The sequence below is a fragment of the Liolophura sinensis genome, chromosome 9, assembly GCF_032854445.1.
Source record: "Liolophura sinensis isolate JHLJ2023 chromosome 9, CUHK_Ljap_v2, whole genome shotgun sequence".
NCBI classification, from domain to species: Eukaryota; Metazoa; Mollusca; class Polyplacophora; order Chitonida; family Chitonidae; genus Liolophura; species Liolophura sinensis.
In genome coordinates this window covers 18,751,167-18,771,834 of record NC_088303.1, presented here as the reverse complement: position 1 = coordinate 18,771,834, position 20,668 = coordinate 18,751,167, and the positions used below count along the sequence as shown (strand labels likewise).

Sequence of the window (20,668 nt, the reverse complement as noted above, 5' to 3'; positions counted from 1 at the left end):
TCGTGTTCACGTAGAACCTATCTCATCTAACACGGAAGAATAATCATCGTATTTAATTTTTTATGCCACACTTAGGTTTTGGTTTTGTCTTCTTATACAAGAAATGGCAGACATTGAGATCAAAGTTTGTCCCGATAAATATAATGAATGATTTAAATTTTTGAAACTGTTGCCTTTTACACACTGTATTTACTTATACAAACCTAAGGCATCACTTAAACATGCCATATTTACTGCACCTAACACTCACACATACAAAGAATGTTCTGTACCAATCTTAAAAAAGCCATTTTTTATCTTATCTTCTGTGATTCCGCCAAAGACTGTAAGGTCTTCAAGAGTGTTCGTCAGCATTTTCAATTTTTGGAATATTGTTTTTAAACCCTCGTGTGTTTGAGGGTGTCTTTCTCACATTTCTAAAAAAAAAATTCACAAGTAGATAGCTGTCTATAATCCCTGGGCACAAAATACGCTCGACACCAGCTAATCTCTCATCAAAAGGCTGCTGTTCAACATTTCTGTGACCTCCCTAAAGATTCTTGGTCTTTGAGAGTGTCTTCTTTGAACTTGTATAGAACAAAGTTATACAGGAGACATGAAATCAGCTGATAATCACACGGTCATTATTTTCATCACCCCTTGAATAAAATGGACGGTTAAGACTTTAACTAATGCCTTCATGAAATAAAATTATGTACAAATTAATAATCTCTTTGGTGACACACGAGGGATCTGCTCGGTTATTGACCTAAAGGGTTACATAGCATATTTAAATTAAGGCTTCAGTTAGAGCAGGTATAAAACCATTACACTGAGTATTTTTACTTCAGGTTAAAAGGTCCATATTTCTCAAAGAGTCCAAATTTAAATTTTCTTGCGTGTACTAGCGAATATACTTAGCTTTCTGTGTTCTTGATCCCCCACTAAATCAAATCCCAAACAAACGCATAGATAGAAATAGATTCACTGTAACTGAAGACTGAAGCACAAATTCTTCCCACACAATAACAGCTACTGTGATTTGATTTCCTCTTCTTGCCAAAGGTAGTTGCGACATATAGAGCAAACGCCCTTCATATTTGTAATATTAAAAACCCCAAATCTGACTGTGATTAAAGGATGCATCAGCTTTTGGTTTAGCATTTACACCAAAAGTAAAAACTTTTTTAAAAAACCGGAACAATGTTTTTCTAAGAATTTGTTTTCTGTACAAAAGGTTTCCTGTTGTTTAACGTATCCAGATAAAGCAAAGAGAGAGCAACAGTAAATCATAAGCATGATACCACAAACATTTTCAACGAAAAACAATACTGTATGTAAGACTTAAACAAACCATTTATCTATTGTCCACCATTTCTGTCTTTCTGTAACTCCACCCATCAATGTTTTTTTATATCTTTGAGAGCAATTCTTTACATAGCCAAATCATTGAGAGTGTCTTCCAAGACCCTCGTATCTTTGATGGTGTCTTTCACATATGTCAGAAAAAAAACGCGGTTCCAGAGGTGGATTACACTAATCCGATAATCCGTAGGAAGAAAACACAGAGTTTCTGTTATTTAGCTATCAGTGGGATATTTCATATAAAGCACCAATCAGAATTCTACTTTGCAGATGACAAACTATTTAAATTCAGCACTTATCATAAATGACAACATTACCATTTTCTTGTGGAACACACAACTCCAGTTATTTACCAAAATGGATATGCTACAGGCCTCTCGCCTCTTCTATCATCAGAACCAGATCTCGGCTAGACATTACTTTCCAGTTGTCCATCCTTTACCATTACGGTTCACACCTCCGTCTGATCCTTACAACAGCGGGGCTAGATATCTCTTCCCAGTGTCCTACCCTGTAGCTCCCTTCTCCGCACCCGAGCTGACACCCAAAATCCACAAACGAATCCGATTCACCGCCGAACAGTTGGAGATTCTAGAACAGAAGTTCGAGGAGAACCATTACCCAGGCAGAATGGACCGGGAGTATCTCTCACAACAACTCTGCCTTACCGAGGCCAATGTGCGGGTAAGAACACTTTATACATTGGGGCTGGTATCTCTAATTCATTAAAAATGTCGAATTAATTTCATTTTTTGGATTATCTCTTTTCCAACCGTTCGTATTGTATTTTTTTCAGGTGTGGTTTCAGAACCGTAGAGCCCGATTTCGAAGAAAGAATACACGCTCTTACCACCAGTCTACCGGAGAATATACCAAGAAACGACCTGCTTCTTTTATGATGCCCACCTCACTGGCACAAAGTGTACAGAGCAAATGTCAGCTTGACCTGAGTGGTGAAACTCCGTCTGATTTCGCATGTCCACCTGTTCCCTTTTCGCCGATGTTTTCACCAGGGTCCAGCCCTGGTTTAAGTGGAATTTTCCAATTTCCCCCTGCGAGTGAGTTGGCCAGAACTTCTAGTTACTGTCATTCTGTTGCGGCCTTCCGAGACAAGGGAATCGATAATGACCGATGTACAGCCTATGTTACTTCCCATTCTTCTGTAGCTGACATCAAGTCGATGGAGTCAAGATAGACACATCCGACGGAACACAATTCTGTCAAAAGCTGTACGTCAGACACGCCACGTATATGAGCACTTGAGTGCTTAATTAGTATACCTAATTAGATATTGTCTATTTGAATGAAACTGTGAGTGAACCTGTGTTTAAAAGAAAATAAATATTTATTATTATTATTTTTTGTGTATAATTTATTTACTTAAAAGAGGAAATACAGTGGAATAATACCAGTCTGAAGGGGTGTATACCGAGCGCCGTAAAGATAGACGTAACACCATGCCTTACATCCAGGGTGCTTTTAGCCAGGAGAGTGTGCGTTTAGAAAAAAAATTCTCAAATGTGTAAGAATTGTAATTCAAGTACCGAGAAGCGGAGGAGGGGGGGGGGGGGGGCGGAAGAATCTTGATTCCGTCAAGATTTGTAACGTCACAGCGTACGGAATGTTTCCGGTTACAGAGATCCGACATGCTAAGCCCTTGTTAACACTTAGTATGCTGTGATATTATATTTATATTATATTATATAAACCAAGATAATACCGCCTAGCGCCCCCAGCGTCTCCCGCGACACCGCGGAGGTCACCGTTTCAATACAACTTGCCACGGTCTAAACGGATGCTGTCAGCTACCATATAAAATCCCGACGGCCTTAGTCAACATCATTTATGATTTTTGTCTGACATTTTCACGCTTTTATTCAGATACCAAATATAAACAAAGATAATAACCTCATAACCTAACATACAGGTGTCTCATAAAAACAAACCTTGAATACAAATGTCTCACACAACCAAGTCTACAACGCAAATGTTTGAATTAAACAAAGCTACTATACAAATGCCCACATAAACAGACCTATTATGTAAATGCCCCATAAAACACATCTACCATGTAAAAAACTCAATTAGACAAACAAACCAAACACGCGTCTTTTCGTTTATCAACATTTACCCAAATGTCTCTTATAGACAAACGCGCCATGCTAATGTCTCATAAAGAAACCAAGGAAACAAGTGTAACAAACCTAAGGATTTTCATTAAGCAAACCCACCAATCACATCATAAAAATAGACATATCTGTCTTGAAAATGTCTCGTATGGGCAAGTCTATGAAGTAAATTTTTTTATATAAGCAAACCTACGAAGCAGATGTATATGTACTCAAGTTTACATATATCAAACCAATGCATCATATGATCAAACCTGCTATGCAAATGTTTTACAGGCAAAAAGGTGAATCATACAAATGTCTAATGTAAGCAACCCCATCTTGTAAATTCCCCATATAAGGAAACGAAACAAGCGTTCTCCCAATTAATCAAGTGAATAATGTAAATGTCATATATTTATGCCTGTAGTATGTCAATGATTCATATTTGAGAGATATATTAGGGATTTTTTTTTCTTTCGTTTTCACAAAACAATATCCAATACCGCAATGTAAATTTTGAGTACAACAGTCTATCTTGCAATTCTTTTGGTAAAAGAACGGTGTGTATGCATCAATCCCTGTAACGGCTGATAAAAGCTAGTCGTCATTGTTGTTACAAGTGTTCGATCGTTTGTATTACTCTTTGACGTACATTCCACAATTTCCACCGTTCGGTTTTACACACAAAATATGCATAAACACAAAATAAAACCGTTTTCCCCTTTGATATTTTGTCTACATAATCTGCGTGTGTGAACCTTGTAGACTATGCTTCTTGGCAAAATGAACAATATTTAATAGGATGCCTCTAGAACATCACTGTCACATTCTTCCTCCTTTTGTCTTTTCTCCACTCCGCGAATTGCAACTGGTGAATACTTTCCTTTTTTAGAGGGGAATCAGCACTCTCGCTTGTATCCAACACGATAACTTGTCACATAGACATGTTTTTGAACCAGCCTAAAATTGGAAGAGTGAAACAAATTTAAAATTCAACAAAACTCCAAAATGATCTATTTATTCTGTTGTTTAAAGGATCAAAAGATTATGTGTATTGTCCGAAAATTCCACTCACTTTAGAGAGTGATAAACAATAGCTGCGACATTACATTATAGGAGTTCGTGTCGTTTTGCCCGAAGTTCAGAAAACAGCTTCAGAAAACACATGTTAAATTATACGATGTCAACAAACTGGAGTAAATAGTTATAGAATAGTTAGAACAAAACCCTAAACGAGGTAAACTGAGACGATGTCGGATTTTACCCATTACGTGCGGCTATTTGCAAATTATCTTACTATAGAGATGCTCATGATAGCTAAAACTGGCATGGAGCAGAATATTATCTTTGGGTAAGGTAAGATGACTGAGCACATTAAACCTCCGGGTGACTGAAAATTTTTATTTCTTGACAGTGATATTACTTAAAAAAGACGATTACTGATGACAGTGTTTTTGACAGTTTAAGAAATGTTCAAGTATACCTGTAAGCTGTACACTCTTCCCAACCAAACCTCCCACACGGTACCGTATACATCTCCGCCACAGCTTTGCGACGACCTAGTCTAAATGGCTTTTGAAATGTTACGATGGAACACTGTCTGAAAATAAAACGTCACAAAGAAAACCCGCAGTTGTAGTGTAAACTGTGTCCAACTACTCAGATCATGAATACCTGATGCATTGGCTTTGAAAGAAACGATGATTTTCCGATGAAAAATCCATGATGGCAAAACCCATTGCCCATAGTCCCATTAGAACAAATGTCAAGAAAATGTTTTGTTAAAGAAACTGTATCACAAGACAGAAAAAGCAATAGTTGCACGTCTCTCTGGGTTGCAATAATGCATTAATGTGAACCAGGATCCACCTAAATGATAAGTTCGCCGCCATGCTCAATTGAATACAATTCGTATACAATTCCTGTAGAGATCTTAAAAATTTCTGCTTTTTTAGATTCGACGTCTTCCAGGGTTTCTTTTCTTTGAAAGAGGCTTCAGTTACATTTAAATGTGACATTTAATTTTGTATGTTGAAGTACCGTTCTTCACATCGGTATCCACTAGTTCCAGGAACACATTCACATCGGTTGCCACGGTGACACGTGCCGCCATTTATACACGGAGGACGACACTCAACACGCAGTGCTTAAAATGAGAAACAACACCTTGATAAATGTCGAGCAAACGTTGAACCATACACAGAGTGATGAAAGGGTCATACTGGTCATTCAAAGTCATGATCTTTTCATGTTCATGTTCCGTAGTCATTACTGGAAATATCAATATATTGACCTCCAACTAAAGAAGCAACATGATGTTTTAATGTGATCTGAAGCAGATCAGAAAGTCGACATTTCAACAATTACATTTGGCCAATGCAATGATTCAACAAATAATTACAGTAGTCAATGATTGAATTAAAAAGTAGAGTTACACTTCAATAGGGGCATGGGCTTACCGGGGTATTGTCCCACCATAATGCTGACCGCCGTCGTATAAGAGAAATATTCTTGAGTACGGCGTAAACCAGCAATCAAGTAAAGAAATAAACCAAATAAATGGGCCATGCTGTCCACTGACGCCACTTCGGTGGTGTAATGGTCAGAGCGTCAGCTGAAAGTCGGGAGATCCGCGATAAAACCCGGTTTAGGCCATATCACAGACTTCAAAAACGATACTTGTTGTTGCCTCGCTTGGCGGCCAGCACTGAAAGGTTGGAACAAGAAACAGGATTGGCTGGCTAGGTGTCATTATAATGCGACAAATCACCGAAAAGTTGAAGTGTGACGTAAAACCTATAGCATACATATAATGGATGAAAATGTCTCTTTGAGGGTTCTGTAGGTAATGGCAATTGCACTTTGAAGCTGGGTGCCATTTTTTATAGAATCATTACGAGGGCCTGGTAAGTTTAGTTTGAGAACATTAATTTGAAAAAACTTTTAGTTTAATTAAGGAATCGCACCTATCTGGCATCGAGAGCCCACATATCCAGGTCGACAAACACATCCGGTCTCCTCTTCACAACGTCCACCGTTCAAGCAAGGTCGGGCACAAGCTGTAGAAGCTGATGATTGTAGTTTGCATATTAGAAGCAATACCTTATTAGAAGTTAACAGATCATACGATGTCATCGTTTTTCAGGATTACACATTACACATGATATGGTGAGAAAAGTCTTTGGAAATACTCACATTTCTCACATCGGAGTCCACGATATCCCTCTTGACAAATACACGCATTGTTCGTCGAACACAAGCCGCCATTTTGGCAAGGTGGGATGCAGCTAGCTGTGAATGTTATCAAACAAAGTTTATGTTTGAAGCAATGTATGGTACTGAAATATCCAATGGTGCGATATGTATAAGAATAAAATCTGTCAGAACATAATCTTTGCCTTTGTATGGACAGTTTCAAAATTCCCAGTCATATACTTCAGTATTATGAACATTCTATTCTTTTATCTTGCAGATTTATACAACTGGCGTTTTATGCGGCATTGAAGAGTGCTTAACTTACAATAGAACAATGTGGCTGACACGACCGGTCTGATCAGTTTGTGAACTTATACCATGGCGGCCAGTTTTAAGAGTTGAGGAAACCGGAGTGCCCGGAGTAAACCATTGATCTTTATCAAGTTACTGAGAAATTTTGCCACACCATATTGGTGGAAAACAAAGTCAATTTCAACCATCTTTAGACCGCGCAGACGACCACATCAATGTCGTCGCTTGCTTAGGGACAAGCAGAATAATACTGAGGAAAGAAGTACAGAAGTGTCTCTATCAGCGCACCTGTTTGGCAGCGATCGCCCGTGTACCGAACAGTACAGTGACAGACATCCGGGGCGACGCATTTCCCTCCGTTCTGACAACCAGGTGAGCACACAGCTGCAACAGCCAACAGAATTATTCCAGCTCAGCTACTAACAGAACTAGGAGTATTTACTTATGAACATTGTAACATGTATCACGTGTACTTCGGATGATAATTACCGCGTCATGGCTTCTGATAGTACCTTTTGTGAATTATTATTTAGTTAATCGAATACAAAATAAGGACGAAACAAATAATTACAGCACGGCTGTGATGGGGTTTATGCAAAAACTAGTATATGTAGTTATCTCCCTTTATAAATCTCACGTAAGCTCTGATCTAGAGCTATTAACTTCTCTTGAAACTTAAATCTGATAGACACCTTTTTCTTTAAGACTTGTCTTCAATACATCCGTCATTTTTATAACGATCTTGGATGACATCGGATTTCTTGTTTTCCTTACACAAAGGTAGCTCGTCTCTGTACAGGGCTGTCTTTCACATAAAGTATATTTTTTCTCCTAAATATCAACACACCAAAGCTCGAACACATTACCTGTAAGGCATCCGGTGCCAGTGTAGCCCCGGGGACAAACACACTTGTTCCACCTTAAACACGTGCCTCCATGGGTACAAGGGGGAGAGCACATCGCTGCCAATGATAGGAATATTAACAGAATATACACAATAGGTCGAATCGTCATTCTGTTCCAAAGATAAACTATATATATACTGTAACATGAATGGGCATAAACACAGTTTTATTGTTGAATACTGTGTCTAGAGTCACGTCAGTCTTAAACCTTTCCCATATATCCCTTTGAACTTACAAATATTATTCCAGAATATTTATTTACTGGAGTTTTACGCCGAATTGAAGAATATATCACTTATATGACGGTGACTAGCATTATGTTAGAAGGAAACCGGGCATAGCCCAGGGAAACCCACGATTATTGTTTAGTTTCATAAGACCAAATGGTAATATAAAAGATAAGGCGAAATTGCTCTATGGTCTCAACTAAGCTGTGAATTGGTCATATTAAGAGCGGAGTAAAATTTATCAGTGTTATGCCGTTTTGCATGAATTTGTCTAACACGTAAAACGAGTGGACTGTAGCTGAGTACTCTTCAAGAGACATAATTAAGCGGTTAGTTTGCATACACCGACTTAGAAATGGACTATATTGAAATACACGTTAAATTCCATACGTTTCATATCTTCATGTGTTTGAATCATTTACCAGCATCCCGCCGATGGTCGTGGGTTTCCCCCGGGCTCTGCCCAGTTTCTTCCCACCGTAATGTTCGCTGCCATCGAATAAGTGAAATATTCTTGAGTGTGGCGTAAAACATCAAATGTTAAAAATCAAATAAATAAATAAATCAATAAATTAAATTATTCAACAAATTTGAAAACATGAGGTTGTTAACAAAACTTACCAGAACATCCGGGTCCCGGATATCCCGCAGGACATGCGCACTTGTTTGGAGCTCTGCATACTCCAGAGTTTCCACATTTCGGCTCACACAGTGCTGTAACACACATCCACATTATTCCAACATCTGAACGTTTATATAGTCGTAATTTTCACGGCACACAGGTAACCCACATAACTACATGTAAATCATGAGGCAGCAGAAGTCCACAAGACAAAAATTTAAAGACAGAGGTGCAAAGAGCATTTGCATTTTGCTGAGGAAATAAGGAAAAGAGTGAAAATGCCAGCAGCAAACTATTTTGTTTCATGTATGTATATTATAACAGGAAGCTGAAAATTAATTCCTCAATTACTATATTACACTTTGTTTCTATCTTCACCATGACATTTGTACTTGTTGCTAGGCGATACGTCATATCCGGTCCGACATGCGCAGGTATAACCACCGAGATCATTCAAGCAAGTATGTTCACATCCACCATTGACAGTTGCACATTCGTCGATATCTGAGAAAAGAAATTCAATTTCTTAATAATCATCTACATTTACACCCATTTCCGCAGTTATATTTACTCGTTGATTAACATTTGAATCGGGTCATCATTCGCTCTAGTGTTAAGGCACATAACTCACTAAGCACTTCACTATCAAATGAACTGCCCGTGGACTGAGCTTATGTGGGTGCAGTCACTATGGAACAAAAAAAAAAAAAAAAAACAAATTTCCAAGATAGCAAGCAGCTTAGATCATATTCAGATTTTTTAAAACTTGCATTATTCTCAAGGAATGTTTCAGATTTCAACAATGAAATTATTATTGGGTATTTTAGGAATGTCTTTGTCGATGACGTAAAAAAATTATGGATCTAAATATTAGAGACGTTTCATACAGCAAGCAACAAAATCGAAACATACCTTCACATGACCGTCCATCTTCGCGTAGTTTGTAGCCACTGAAACAGTCACACTTAAATCCAAGTGGAGATAATTCTGTACAAATGTGATCACAGCCGCCATTATGGGATTTGCAACTAGTGATGTCTGAAATGAGTAAAAGAGACTATCATTTAGAAATATGGAGTTATATACGCGATAAACATAATGTTTATCAATGCATCTGTTATAAGTCTTACAAGTCAGCTATATAAGTCAGCTAGTGTATTACATTACCTTTGCACGTGACATTGTCATCTGAGATAACCTGGTTTTCCGGGCATGCGCAGTGATAGCTTCCATCTGTATTGATGCAGAGCGAGTGGCACCCTCCATTCATTATCTGACATTCGTTTTTATCTGAAAATACATGTAAATATAAAACAAGTATTCTCAACTGTATGAAGTCATCATCGACGGCAACATAACAGTTTGCAAATGATATGGACATTCAAAGAACTTCGTTGTAATGCGAAACATTCGGACTCTCAGTACGCTACTAAATACTGATTACGATGGTGATATTTCCAAACTGATATTATGTAACATCTTGTTTTACAAGCAAGCTTACTGAGAACCAGTTCTTCAGAAAAAACATCTCTGCAGGATCACAACTTGTACGTGTAAGAAGAAGGTGACGCACCTTGGAAACTGTTACTTTTCTTGATCAAAACTGATGCTTGGCAAACATTAATATTTAAATTAACATGGCCAATAAGCCACACCAGTCTGCAGGAAAACAAACAGACTCACCTGAGCATGTGTGGTTATCCAGGTTAAGTTGAAAGCCACCAGAACAGCTACAGGTGTGTGACCCTACGGTGTTAAGACAGGCCTGGTCACATCCTCCATTTTTCTCCAAGCACTCGTCTACATCTTGTAAAGGAAACTCGAATACATAATCAACGTGTTTTTTTTCCGTTTTGGACAAAATTTAGTAATCAAACCCTGGGTAAATTTGTCCAAAATACGTATCTTCAACTGCATCACAAACTTGAGATTTTCACTTGCTAACGTGGATAGGGGATCAGCTACATGTATGTCTACTGAAAGTGAGCTCGCTAGCAGAACCTTACTCGTGGTATGCCACAGCAATCTGCACAGCGAAATATCTAGTGCATGTAAGGATTGGTGAAGTGTTTGGCACTGAAAAGCTGTTGTATTTATGGACTCGATCAAATACCAAATAAGAGTTTAAGTTACACACCTTAATGTCAGCGTCACTTTTTCGCTTCGCTACAGGCGATCCCTTGACATCGTTCAGTACAACGACCAGTTTGACCTAATAACTCGGTTATCAAATGAAATCCTTCAGCACACATTTTCTCGTCAAATGTAATTTTTAAATCAATTTTGCGTGATCATGTTACCACAAGTCTGTCTTTCACACTTAGACGGAATTCTGGTCGTTCCCTCTGACACTTTATCAGTCAAAACGTGTTACACGTATCTGAACAGAGCTTCAATCACCGACCAAAGACGAAAAAGTCTGAGGAGATGAACTCTGGAATAGCAAGAATGAAATCACAGTGCTGTATCACAAACCTTTACACGCTTCCTCTCCCCTGACAGCGTAACCTTCTCGGCAGTCACAGTAAAAGCTTCCGGGTATATTTACACATAGCTGTTCACAGCCGCCATTCCATAAACGGCACTCGTCTATGTCTGTAAAGATAAACGTCTTTAGATCAGGTTCCAAGATCAATAAACGATCTTAGACTTGAGTGAACATTTCAGTTTACTTTAAAATTCTTGTTTCTTATGTAACAAGGTCAAACTATTGTTTGACAACGTAGACTCAACGTAGAAACAAATGGAACAAAAAGAATGGAAAGGAAGAGTCCAAGTTTAAAGATTGAACTCTTGACTTAAATTTAAGACCGCTTCGTGATCCGGGGGGACAGAACTTTTTCAGTATAGATATAAAAGTGGGCACTGACTTATAGCTGACGTCATGAGAAACCTTTCCCGCCTTAAGTACGAGCGTAATGTGAGCCTGCGCTCTGTAGGCTATTGCTTTCATTTTGTATTGCAGCGTAATGACCCAGGAGTCTCTCACCAATGCAGTCGCTGTGAGTTCAAGTCCAGCTCATGTTGGCTTTCTCTCTGGTCGTATCGTGGGAAGGTCTCCCAGCAACCTGCGGATGGTCACTGGTTTCCCCCGGGCCCTGCCCGCTTTCCTCCCTCCATATTGCTGGCCGCCGTTGAGTGAAATATTCTTGAGTACGGCGTAAAACACCAATCAAATAAATAAATAAAGAAATCATTCTTTATTCGCGCCATTGTGATGACGTCTTGTGGGTATCAAAATGACGCATAACTCATGCACGCCAAGAGGACGAAGGTCAGTTCAGGTTGGATGGGGGTAACCATTGTGCGGGAAAAGGCATCCATTTTCATCTTTATTAGCCACAATACTGCTGAAATATTGTGGTTGAAGTGTTAAACCTTAACCATCCTTTCTGCATTTCATTGATTGTTTATTTTATAAGCATGCATAAAACAAAAGTCATATTACTGATTTCACCGTGAAATTACAATATTTATTATACGTTAATACGGTGTATCCGTACACAGTAAGGTTGAACTAGAAAAAAAAGTAATGCGTTATTTGTAAATATCGCTTTTATCCCGAGAATTATTTAAATATATACCCCGTTCGTTAAAGATGAGAGAAATCCCTTACCGTAGCATACTAGTCCAGTTCCGCTGTATCCTTTGTTACACTGGCAAAAGTACGATCCCATAACATTCCCGCAATGCGCATGCTTGTCACATGCGGAACGTGCGTTGATGCATTCGTCGACATCTGCGTGAAACAACAGAATAAACTAGATCTCTTTGAACACTGCATAGAAACAGAAGCTAAAAATAGCGACTGCTGTACATGTATCAGTGCCGCCTATGCCTAACTCCGTTTTAAGTGTTACTTTTCCTATAACGGTGATATAATTAAGATGGCAGGGAGATAAAAGAGGTAAAATTTATACATTTCTTATTATGTGTTTACACCTACCAAGATGTGACCTCACACCTACCAAGATGGGAACTCACACCTACCCAGATGTGAACTCACACCAACACAGATGTGAACTCACATCTACCTAGATGTCAAGCCAGATGTCAGCACACATCTACCTAGATTTCAACCCAGGTGTCATCTCACATCTACCCAGATGTCAACTCACATCTACCCAGATGTCAACTCAAACCTACCCGGATGTCAACCCACTTCAACCAATATATCAACTCACTACATCCCAAATGTCAACTCACACCTACCCAGATGTCAACTCACTTCAACCCAGATGTCAACTCACATCTACCAATACATCAGCTCACTACATCCCAGATGTCAACTACATCTACTTATATGTCAATCCACTTCAACTCAGATGTCAACTCACGTCTACCAAGACATCAACTTACTACATTCCAGATGTCAAACGTATCTACCTAGATGTCAACTCACTACATCCCACAAGCCAACCACATCTACCCAGATGTCAACTCACATCTACCTAGACGTCAATCCAGATATCAACTCACTACACCTCACATGTCATCCACATCTACCCAGATGTCAACTCACCACATCCCACGTCAACTCACACCTACCCAGACGTCAACCCAAATGCCAAAGCACATCTACCCTACCAACTCTCTACAACCCGGATGTCAACGCGCATCTACCCAGATCTTAGTTTAAACCTACCCAAGCAGTGTGTGTCGTTCCCTGTGAAGCCTTCCCGACACGGACAACTAAAGGAACCGTGGTTATTCACGCATGCGCGGTCAGGAGGGCACGCACTCTTTTGTTCACACTCATCCACATCTATAAAGATAAACAAGTGACACTAGATAAACATGCAATAAAAGATAAACACTGAATAGAAAAAAAAAACGGTCGCCGTGGCCGAGTTGGATAGCGTACCGGCACAGCGCAATGACCCAAGAACCTCTCACCAATGCGCTCGCTGTGAGTTCAAGTTCAACTCATGCTGGCTTCCTCTCCGGCCCTACATTGTAAGGTCTGCCCGCATCCTGATGTTCGTGGGTTTTCCCCGGGATCTGACGGGTTTCGTCGTTTAGGGAAAATATTCTTGAGTCCAGTCAAAAAAAAAAATATTTAGTACAAAGTAAACCTTAGAATGAAGTGAGATAATGTAAATTTATTTATTTATTTATTTATTTACTTGATTGGTGTTTTACGCCATACTAAAGAATATTTCACTTATACGACGGCGGTCAACATTATGGTAGAAGGAAACCCGGCAGAGCCAGTGGGAAATCACAACCATCCGCAGGTTGCTGGAGACCTTCCCACATACGACCGGAAAGGAGCAGAGTTTATTATCAAGACAGCCCACATGTGTGAAGATATATGTGAGTCACACATTGCAACGTATATCAATGTGCCTACTGAGCGTTTAAATAATTCCACATTTATGACATAAGTGCTCTCATTTCGTTTATCACTTCTTGTATCGCCAGCAGGACAGCTATGTTATGTCGTGATGCATGTACGAGTGTCAGTGTTTACAGGAACTGGTACCTTGACAGGAGCCGCCCACAAACCCAAAGCCGTCCAAGCAATCACAGCTGTACCCGCCTAGCAGATTCGTGCAGGTTACATTCTTAGGGCAAGGGAAATCGAGACATTCATCAATATCTGAAACAGGAAGAGGAACTCAAATAACTATTGAAAGGACAATGTATAAACAGAATTATCAGTCTCTAGTTAATCAAACATATGTGATTTTGCTAACATATAGCACGTATCTGTTCAATTAAGTTAGACGTTGATTGTGCCGATATAATGGTTGACAACCACATCAACGGTTATTTTAATGAAGTAATTCCCTAATCTAGCTAGATTCTTCCTATGGATGTGATGGAAGAATCTCGACGAAAATCGACTCAGTCACATGTCCACAACCCAAGAACAGCAATTGGTGTACCCTGTTATATACTTGCCAGTTTGTTTAAACACTATGTGCAGTTGCTTTATTGTCATTATAAAAAATACAACTGTATACACTGAAATACATGAAAATGGCAGCCGCGAATGTACTAGACGCCCTTCCTTCCAGCCTTACCTCAGAAAAGATAACTCATCTCAATATCCAAATATTTATTTTATTAAGTTTTCACGTCTCGTCCTAGACAGTCTTCGAAAAAATAAATACGAGTGTTATAACGTGCACTTGATTACCGATATTTCTCTCCTTACCTTCACAGCCAGAATCTGTTCTGCGCGACCCACTTTGACATGCGCAAACGTAGGAACCCGGATAATTGATACACACTTCCGTATCGTCACAGACATCTCGGCCTCCACATTCGTTAAAATCTGATACCACCAAAAAAAGTTTAAGTGACATATCTAAATAATTCCTTGTCCAGCAGACTACACTTCTGGTATTTCTTTGAACAGGATACTTTCTGGAGCTTTCTGGTTACCTATAGACTTTCGTCTATTCAGGGAGATTAACATAGTAAGTCATGTATAAACAAGTGGCTCACAGCCTATAAGTCACATTCACATAGCCGATAGGAAAATCCCCATTAACATGATCTTTGAATATGACATAACACATAGCTTAACTCAGTAGTCTCCCCTTAAAGAAAAGACTAACACGAAGTATATTTCATATAAAAGACAATTAAAGGCTGTCCACAAAATCAGTTTGATTAATTTTTTTTTAAATTTTTCCAACCGAGCATATATATGCTTCATTTTAATGTTTTCTTTGCCTTTAATAAATGAATATCACCTGTAGCAAACGATGTATGAAATATAATTAAACTTTGAATATATATGGCTTTCTGTTTATAATTCTGTTCTTGAAAATTTGAAGAAAAAAAAACACAATTCTGGCCTGCTTCTCCTTGAACTACGACAATGTCCTGTTAACTGCACCTGCGCAATACATCCCATCCGTCCAAACGTATCCGGTAAAGCAGGTGCAACGGTACGAGCCCAAAGTATTTGTGCAGTTAGCGTAAAGTCCACACTGGTTAAGGGAACATTCGTCTTTGTCTGAAATCATAAAGTCAAAATTCATTTCGATATACAGAACATACACCCACTCGTTCTCTATCATACTCAGAGTATGATATTAAATAATAACAGAATTTTGAAAATAACGTACGCACGACATAGCAATTATCTCGTGCTCACAAGATCTTCGTTAAGTGGTCCGCACGACTCAACAAAGATCTCGTGCGCACGATATAATTGTGCATTTCTATTGGTCACTTATCTCGTGTTCTCGAGGTCTTTTTTAAGCCGTGCGCGCGGGATCTTTAGTAAGTTGAGGGAACGACTCGAGCTTTAAAGGTTGTGTTGTTAATTTTTTTTCTAATTACAATTTTTTCTAACCATACATGTCACTTTTACGACTTCTTACTAAACAGATAATGTGTGATTTTATGTAAGTTTAAATAATGGAATGTTCAAGATAGTTTTCAAATTAAAAGTTATGTTTAAATTATTGATTTGATACCTTTTAGCACTATATACGGTCGCAGTAGGCCTAATATCCGATGCGGTAATTTACCTTGGCAGCCGTCAGGGGTCTCTTCCAGTCCCGTGTTACATTGACAGTGGTATGACCCTGGTACATTTATGCACGTCCTGTTGATATCACAGATTTCGACGTAAATCCCACATTCGTCATCATCTGCAAATTAAACGTAATATACGCAATCTTACGTATACCGTTACTCCAAATATAATGACAAACTGGCCGTCATAAGTTAAAAACTCTTCTATATGACTTTACACTACAATCACATAGATAAATAATTTCATGAACACTTGACATCCTTAAAAGGTGTTCCAGAAGACAGGTGTTCCTGGAGACAAGGGCTTCGTGACCAGCTCACCTGTACACATATTATCAGACCCAATACTGTAGCCTTCATAACAGATGCAGACAAACGAGCCCGGGGTGTTGATGCAATCTCCATTATCCCCACACAGTCCGGCCGCGCATTCGTCAAAATCTGGGGAGGGAAACAATAACATATCTTGTGGTAGCAACCAATGTTTTGTCACACAAGAATTAACTGTTTCCGTCGTATCTATATGTACTATGTCTTATACAGTCTACACGAAATTAAAAATATCTTTGTGACAAAGTACAAGTATTTCTCTGTCATCTGAAGGATCTAGATTTCCGTAATAACTGCATTCGTATTGTTAAGAAATGCTGTGGCCACTCCTTTGGCGCAATCGAATTCTGTCACAAAATTACGTTTGTATATCTCGCTGTCTTAAGCGAGCTGTCATCTAAATGTCGCCACGATAAGAATGAAAAACTGCCAAAGAGGAGTTAAGTCACCATCATTCATTCTAAACATGTATCTGATGGCTGATGTGACCTTTCCAAATGTAACACTTCACCTTTGCAAGCGTGACAGGCAGTGAGGTTATCAGATTAGTGCTGCCCTCTACAGGTGTGACCGTCAGGTGTGAGGTTGTAAGATTAGTACTGGCCTGTACAGATGTGACCATCAGATGTGAGATTATTAGTACTGACTTCTACAGGTGTAACCGTCAGATTTGAGTACAGGTGTGACCGACAGGTGTGAGGTTTAAACATCAGCACTGACCTCTACACGTGTGACCGACAGGTGTAAGGTTTAAACATCAGTACTGACCTCTACACGTGTGACCGTCAGGTGTAAGAATATAGCCAGAGTAACAGTCACAGATCTGCGTTTCTGTGGTGAGTTGATAGCACACGTGGGAACAAGGTATTTGCGGCTCAGCACAGTCTCGAAACAACCGATCCTGTCTGGGGTTTTCTGAAACATATCGGACGGTTTCTAAGTTATGTCGAACCGATGCAGAACCCATTAAGTTAAAAAGCAATACTACATTTCATGGATACCTTTATTATTATTATTATTATTATTATTATTATTATTATTACTATTATTATTATTATTACTATTACTATTTCTATTTCTATTATTATTGCTAATACACCCCCCCCCCGATACATCTGTTGGTGAATGCCAATTACATGTAAACGGCTTTTTCCAGAGCGTGCATACAAATCTATGGCTTATTTGTAGAATATGTCCAGTGTGAAATAATGCAAAATATGGTTGTACTTTCTTCTTTCCTTGAATTTGCCACTTTCGGTATGGATATTGTATTCGTCTGTCAGCACTCTGATGTTATATACCAATGATATAAATAGTGATGCTTATTTTAAAGTTATTCCCTTCAAGAGAAAACCATGCTAATGTGTATTTTATTACTCACGTAACCATGTAAACTGATCATAGTTTATAAAATATATAATGTATTTATCTATAAATTTATTCCAGGCGTGTTGGATTACTTGTGCAACATTCAAAGTTTACATTCTCATAAATTTAATGTTAAAATTATTTTTTTTTTTTTTGGCAAATAGTCGCCTACGTGTTAGTAGAGAAATAGGTGTGCCATAATGTAAGGGTGTATAGACCTGCTCACACCACTACTTATGCATTACTACAACAAATGTGGCAAATTCAATTACAAAACAAATGGTCTCTCGGAGAAATGACCACATTTACACAGATGATAGACCTGAAATGAGAAGTTAAGCTCTATAAAGGTTGGGAATTATTAAAAGTTTTCGGGACGCCTTACCTGAACCCGATCCTTCGGTACCGTCTGGCCAAAACACAAAGGCGCCCTTGTTCGTGGACAACATGTCATCTGAGGCAACAAACATTTCTTTCGAGCTATCCAGCATGTTATCTGATGGCGTTAAGACTTCATCCAAAGGCGCAAAGACTTCGCCGGATTGCTGTGTCAAAAGATACCAGTTTATTTTTTTTTATAAAGAGCTTCCATTATGGAATATTTATTTATTTATTTATTTATTTATTTATTTATTTATTTATTTATTTATTTATTTATTTATTTATTTATTTACTTGATTGGTGTTTTACGCTGTGCTCAAGAATATTTCACTTATACGACCGCGGCCAGTATTATAGTGAGAGGAAACCCGGCAGAGCCCAGGCGAAACCCACCACCATCCGCAGGTTGCTGACAGACCTTCCCACATATACAGAAAAAGATCATTTCCTTTCAGCAAACAATTTTTGAAATGAAAATGCATTTCTTATATTTTGTACCTTTCAGTGAGTTTTCAAAAGCCTGTACATATAATGTGGAGTGTATATGAGCATGGTAGACTATCGTGTCTCTTAACACAGAGCTAGAGGACCTTTACATCACATTAAACACATTCTTAGATTATCCCTTTAATTAAATTATTATTTTACTTCTTATAACATAGTAATGAAAGTATTGTCCGGCAAATTAAGATAAACGCAGAAACCTTGTCCTAGAATTTCCGTTTACATTTTAACAATGCTGATAATTTTGTTTTGTGGCACTTTTGTTTCGTAAAGCAAGAAAACGATCAACATCAATTAAATATAATCTAATTGCAAAGATATTTGACTGTGAAAATATCTGGTTTGCTTACTGTCAGAAGTTCTGTAGATTCTCCATACGTATCTGGAGCTCTTTTCAGTGCAACCATTACCCAAACATTTAAGGCCACCAGCTGAAATAGTACCACCTCCATGCTGTTCGCCATTCTTATGTCTGCAGTGATACACATTTATCCTGTACCGTACTCACAACACATACTCCCCTCCCGGCGTCACAGTATGAGGTTGTGGTGTCGGTCAATCTCAAGCACATGAACCGGAAAGACATTTGATTCGTACATCGTGTTACCACTTTAACTCCGAGTCCAGGCTAAAAGTTTACAAATTAGAGAATATTAGACTTTGACTTCATGCAACATATCGAGGTATTAATGCGTTTGTTTGTCCTGTTAACATAAAAATAACACGACGTTACCGAAATGCATGCGTCAGTCTGGGATTTCCTGGAAGAGGATAAATGTGGACGGCTGCCTGATCGAATGTACCATACAGCTGATTAAGAAATTGACGAAAAGACATACAGGAGTTCAGGTGAACGCAATAAACACCTAAGTAATTTTTTTTTGCTTTTATTGTAGATAAACGGTAGAGATGAGCAATCGATCTATCATAGACTTGAAAAAAATCTGTTAACTTTAACAGAAAGCCTGCTGTGTGAGTTATGCTAGAATGTATTCTGTTGTTATGACACATGAACGTGTGATGTTCAACATAGTGTCCTCTTAGTCTCAAGCAACCTTAATGTCGAATTAATACACTAGCTATGTTATGTTTAACACAATATCCTGCTAGAATAACACAATATATTCTAGCATCACTAAAACCATAGACTCAAAGTTAAATTTAATAGATTATTTTTTTAGAATAGCAACCACGGAAAACTGCAAGACCTCAGCATCTCTGTATTTGTGTATCAACCAAAAACTAAAATAGCAAATGCAAAACAAATATTGAGGTGTAGCTCGAAATTGAAGTTCAAACCCCTATCTATAGTCTCCCAAAACGAAAACGCATAAGTCGCAGGTTGCGACTATATATATATATATATATATATATATATATATATATATATATATATATATATATATATATATATATATATATATATATATATATATATATATTTACGGTTGCCATAGTGACCGTTTCCTGATATCTACTATAAATAGGGTGCCAAAAAAGAAAAAACATTTGTAAGCTTTCACAAAATGAATGTACTTTAATTCAAATAAGGAGATCTCCGTTGTAGCTATTAGGATGTGAGAAATCCTCGTTAAATAAATAAAGAATTAAAATTAAAAAAAACACCCATTTGTGAAATTGTGCCATTTGAATTAAAGTACATTCATTTTGTGAAAGCTTACAAATGCTTTTTTCTTTTTTGGAACCCTATTTATAGTAGATATCAGGAAAATGACAATACAGTCACATGGCAACCATAAAAATGTATACATAAAAATTAAAACCATGTATGAAAGAGAATTGTGTTTGTACCTGGGACACGAAGTTCATACCTATCTATATAGTACAGATATTAGGGAAATAGCAATC

The 20,668-nt window shown here is 38.2% G+C and overlaps 2 protein-coding genes across 2 annotated transcripts; one reads left to right on the top strand and one right to left on the bottom strand.

The window, feature by feature from the left end:
* The first annotated feature begins 1,701 nt into the window (after positions 1 to 1,701).
* On the top strand, positions 1,702 to 2,539 carry LOC135475662 (paired mesoderm homeobox protein 2A-like). Its single transcript, XM_064755594.1, has 2 exons — positions 1,702 to 2,028; positions 2,141 to 2,539. The coding sequence occupies exons 1-2, from the start codon at positions 1,702 to 1,704 to the stop codon at positions 2,537 to 2,539; spliced, it is 726 nt and encodes a 241-aa protein (XP_064611664.1).
* A 1,051-nt stretch (positions 2,540 to 3,590) lies between these two features.
* LOC135475661 (fibrillin-3-like) lies at positions 3,591 to 19,263 on the bottom strand. The gene is made up of 23 exons (XM_064755593.1): positions 19,150 to 19,263; positions 18,300 to 18,459; positions 17,315 to 17,461; positions 16,538 to 16,657; positions 16,210 to 16,332; positions 15,570 to 15,689; positions 14,880 to 14,999; positions 14,202 to 14,318; positions 13,362 to 13,481; positions 12,333 to 12,455; positions 11,192 to 11,311; positions 10,400 to 10,522; positions 9,884 to 10,006; positions 9,629 to 9,754; positions 9,095 to 9,220; positions 8,716 to 8,808; positions 7,829 to 7,924; positions 7,251 to 7,346; positions 6,651 to 6,746; positions 6,422 to 6,523; positions 5,496 to 5,601; positions 4,939 to 5,055; positions 3,591 to 4,415 (listed from the first exon to the last, which is right to left on the bottom strand). The coding sequence occupies exons 1-23, from the start codon at positions 19,261 to 19,263 to the stop codon at positions 4,355 to 4,357; spliced, it is 2,649 nt and encodes an 882-aa protein (XP_064611663.1). The 3' UTR covers positions 3,591 to 4,354.
* Between the last annotated feature and the right edge of the window lie 1,405 nt (positions 19,264 to 20,668).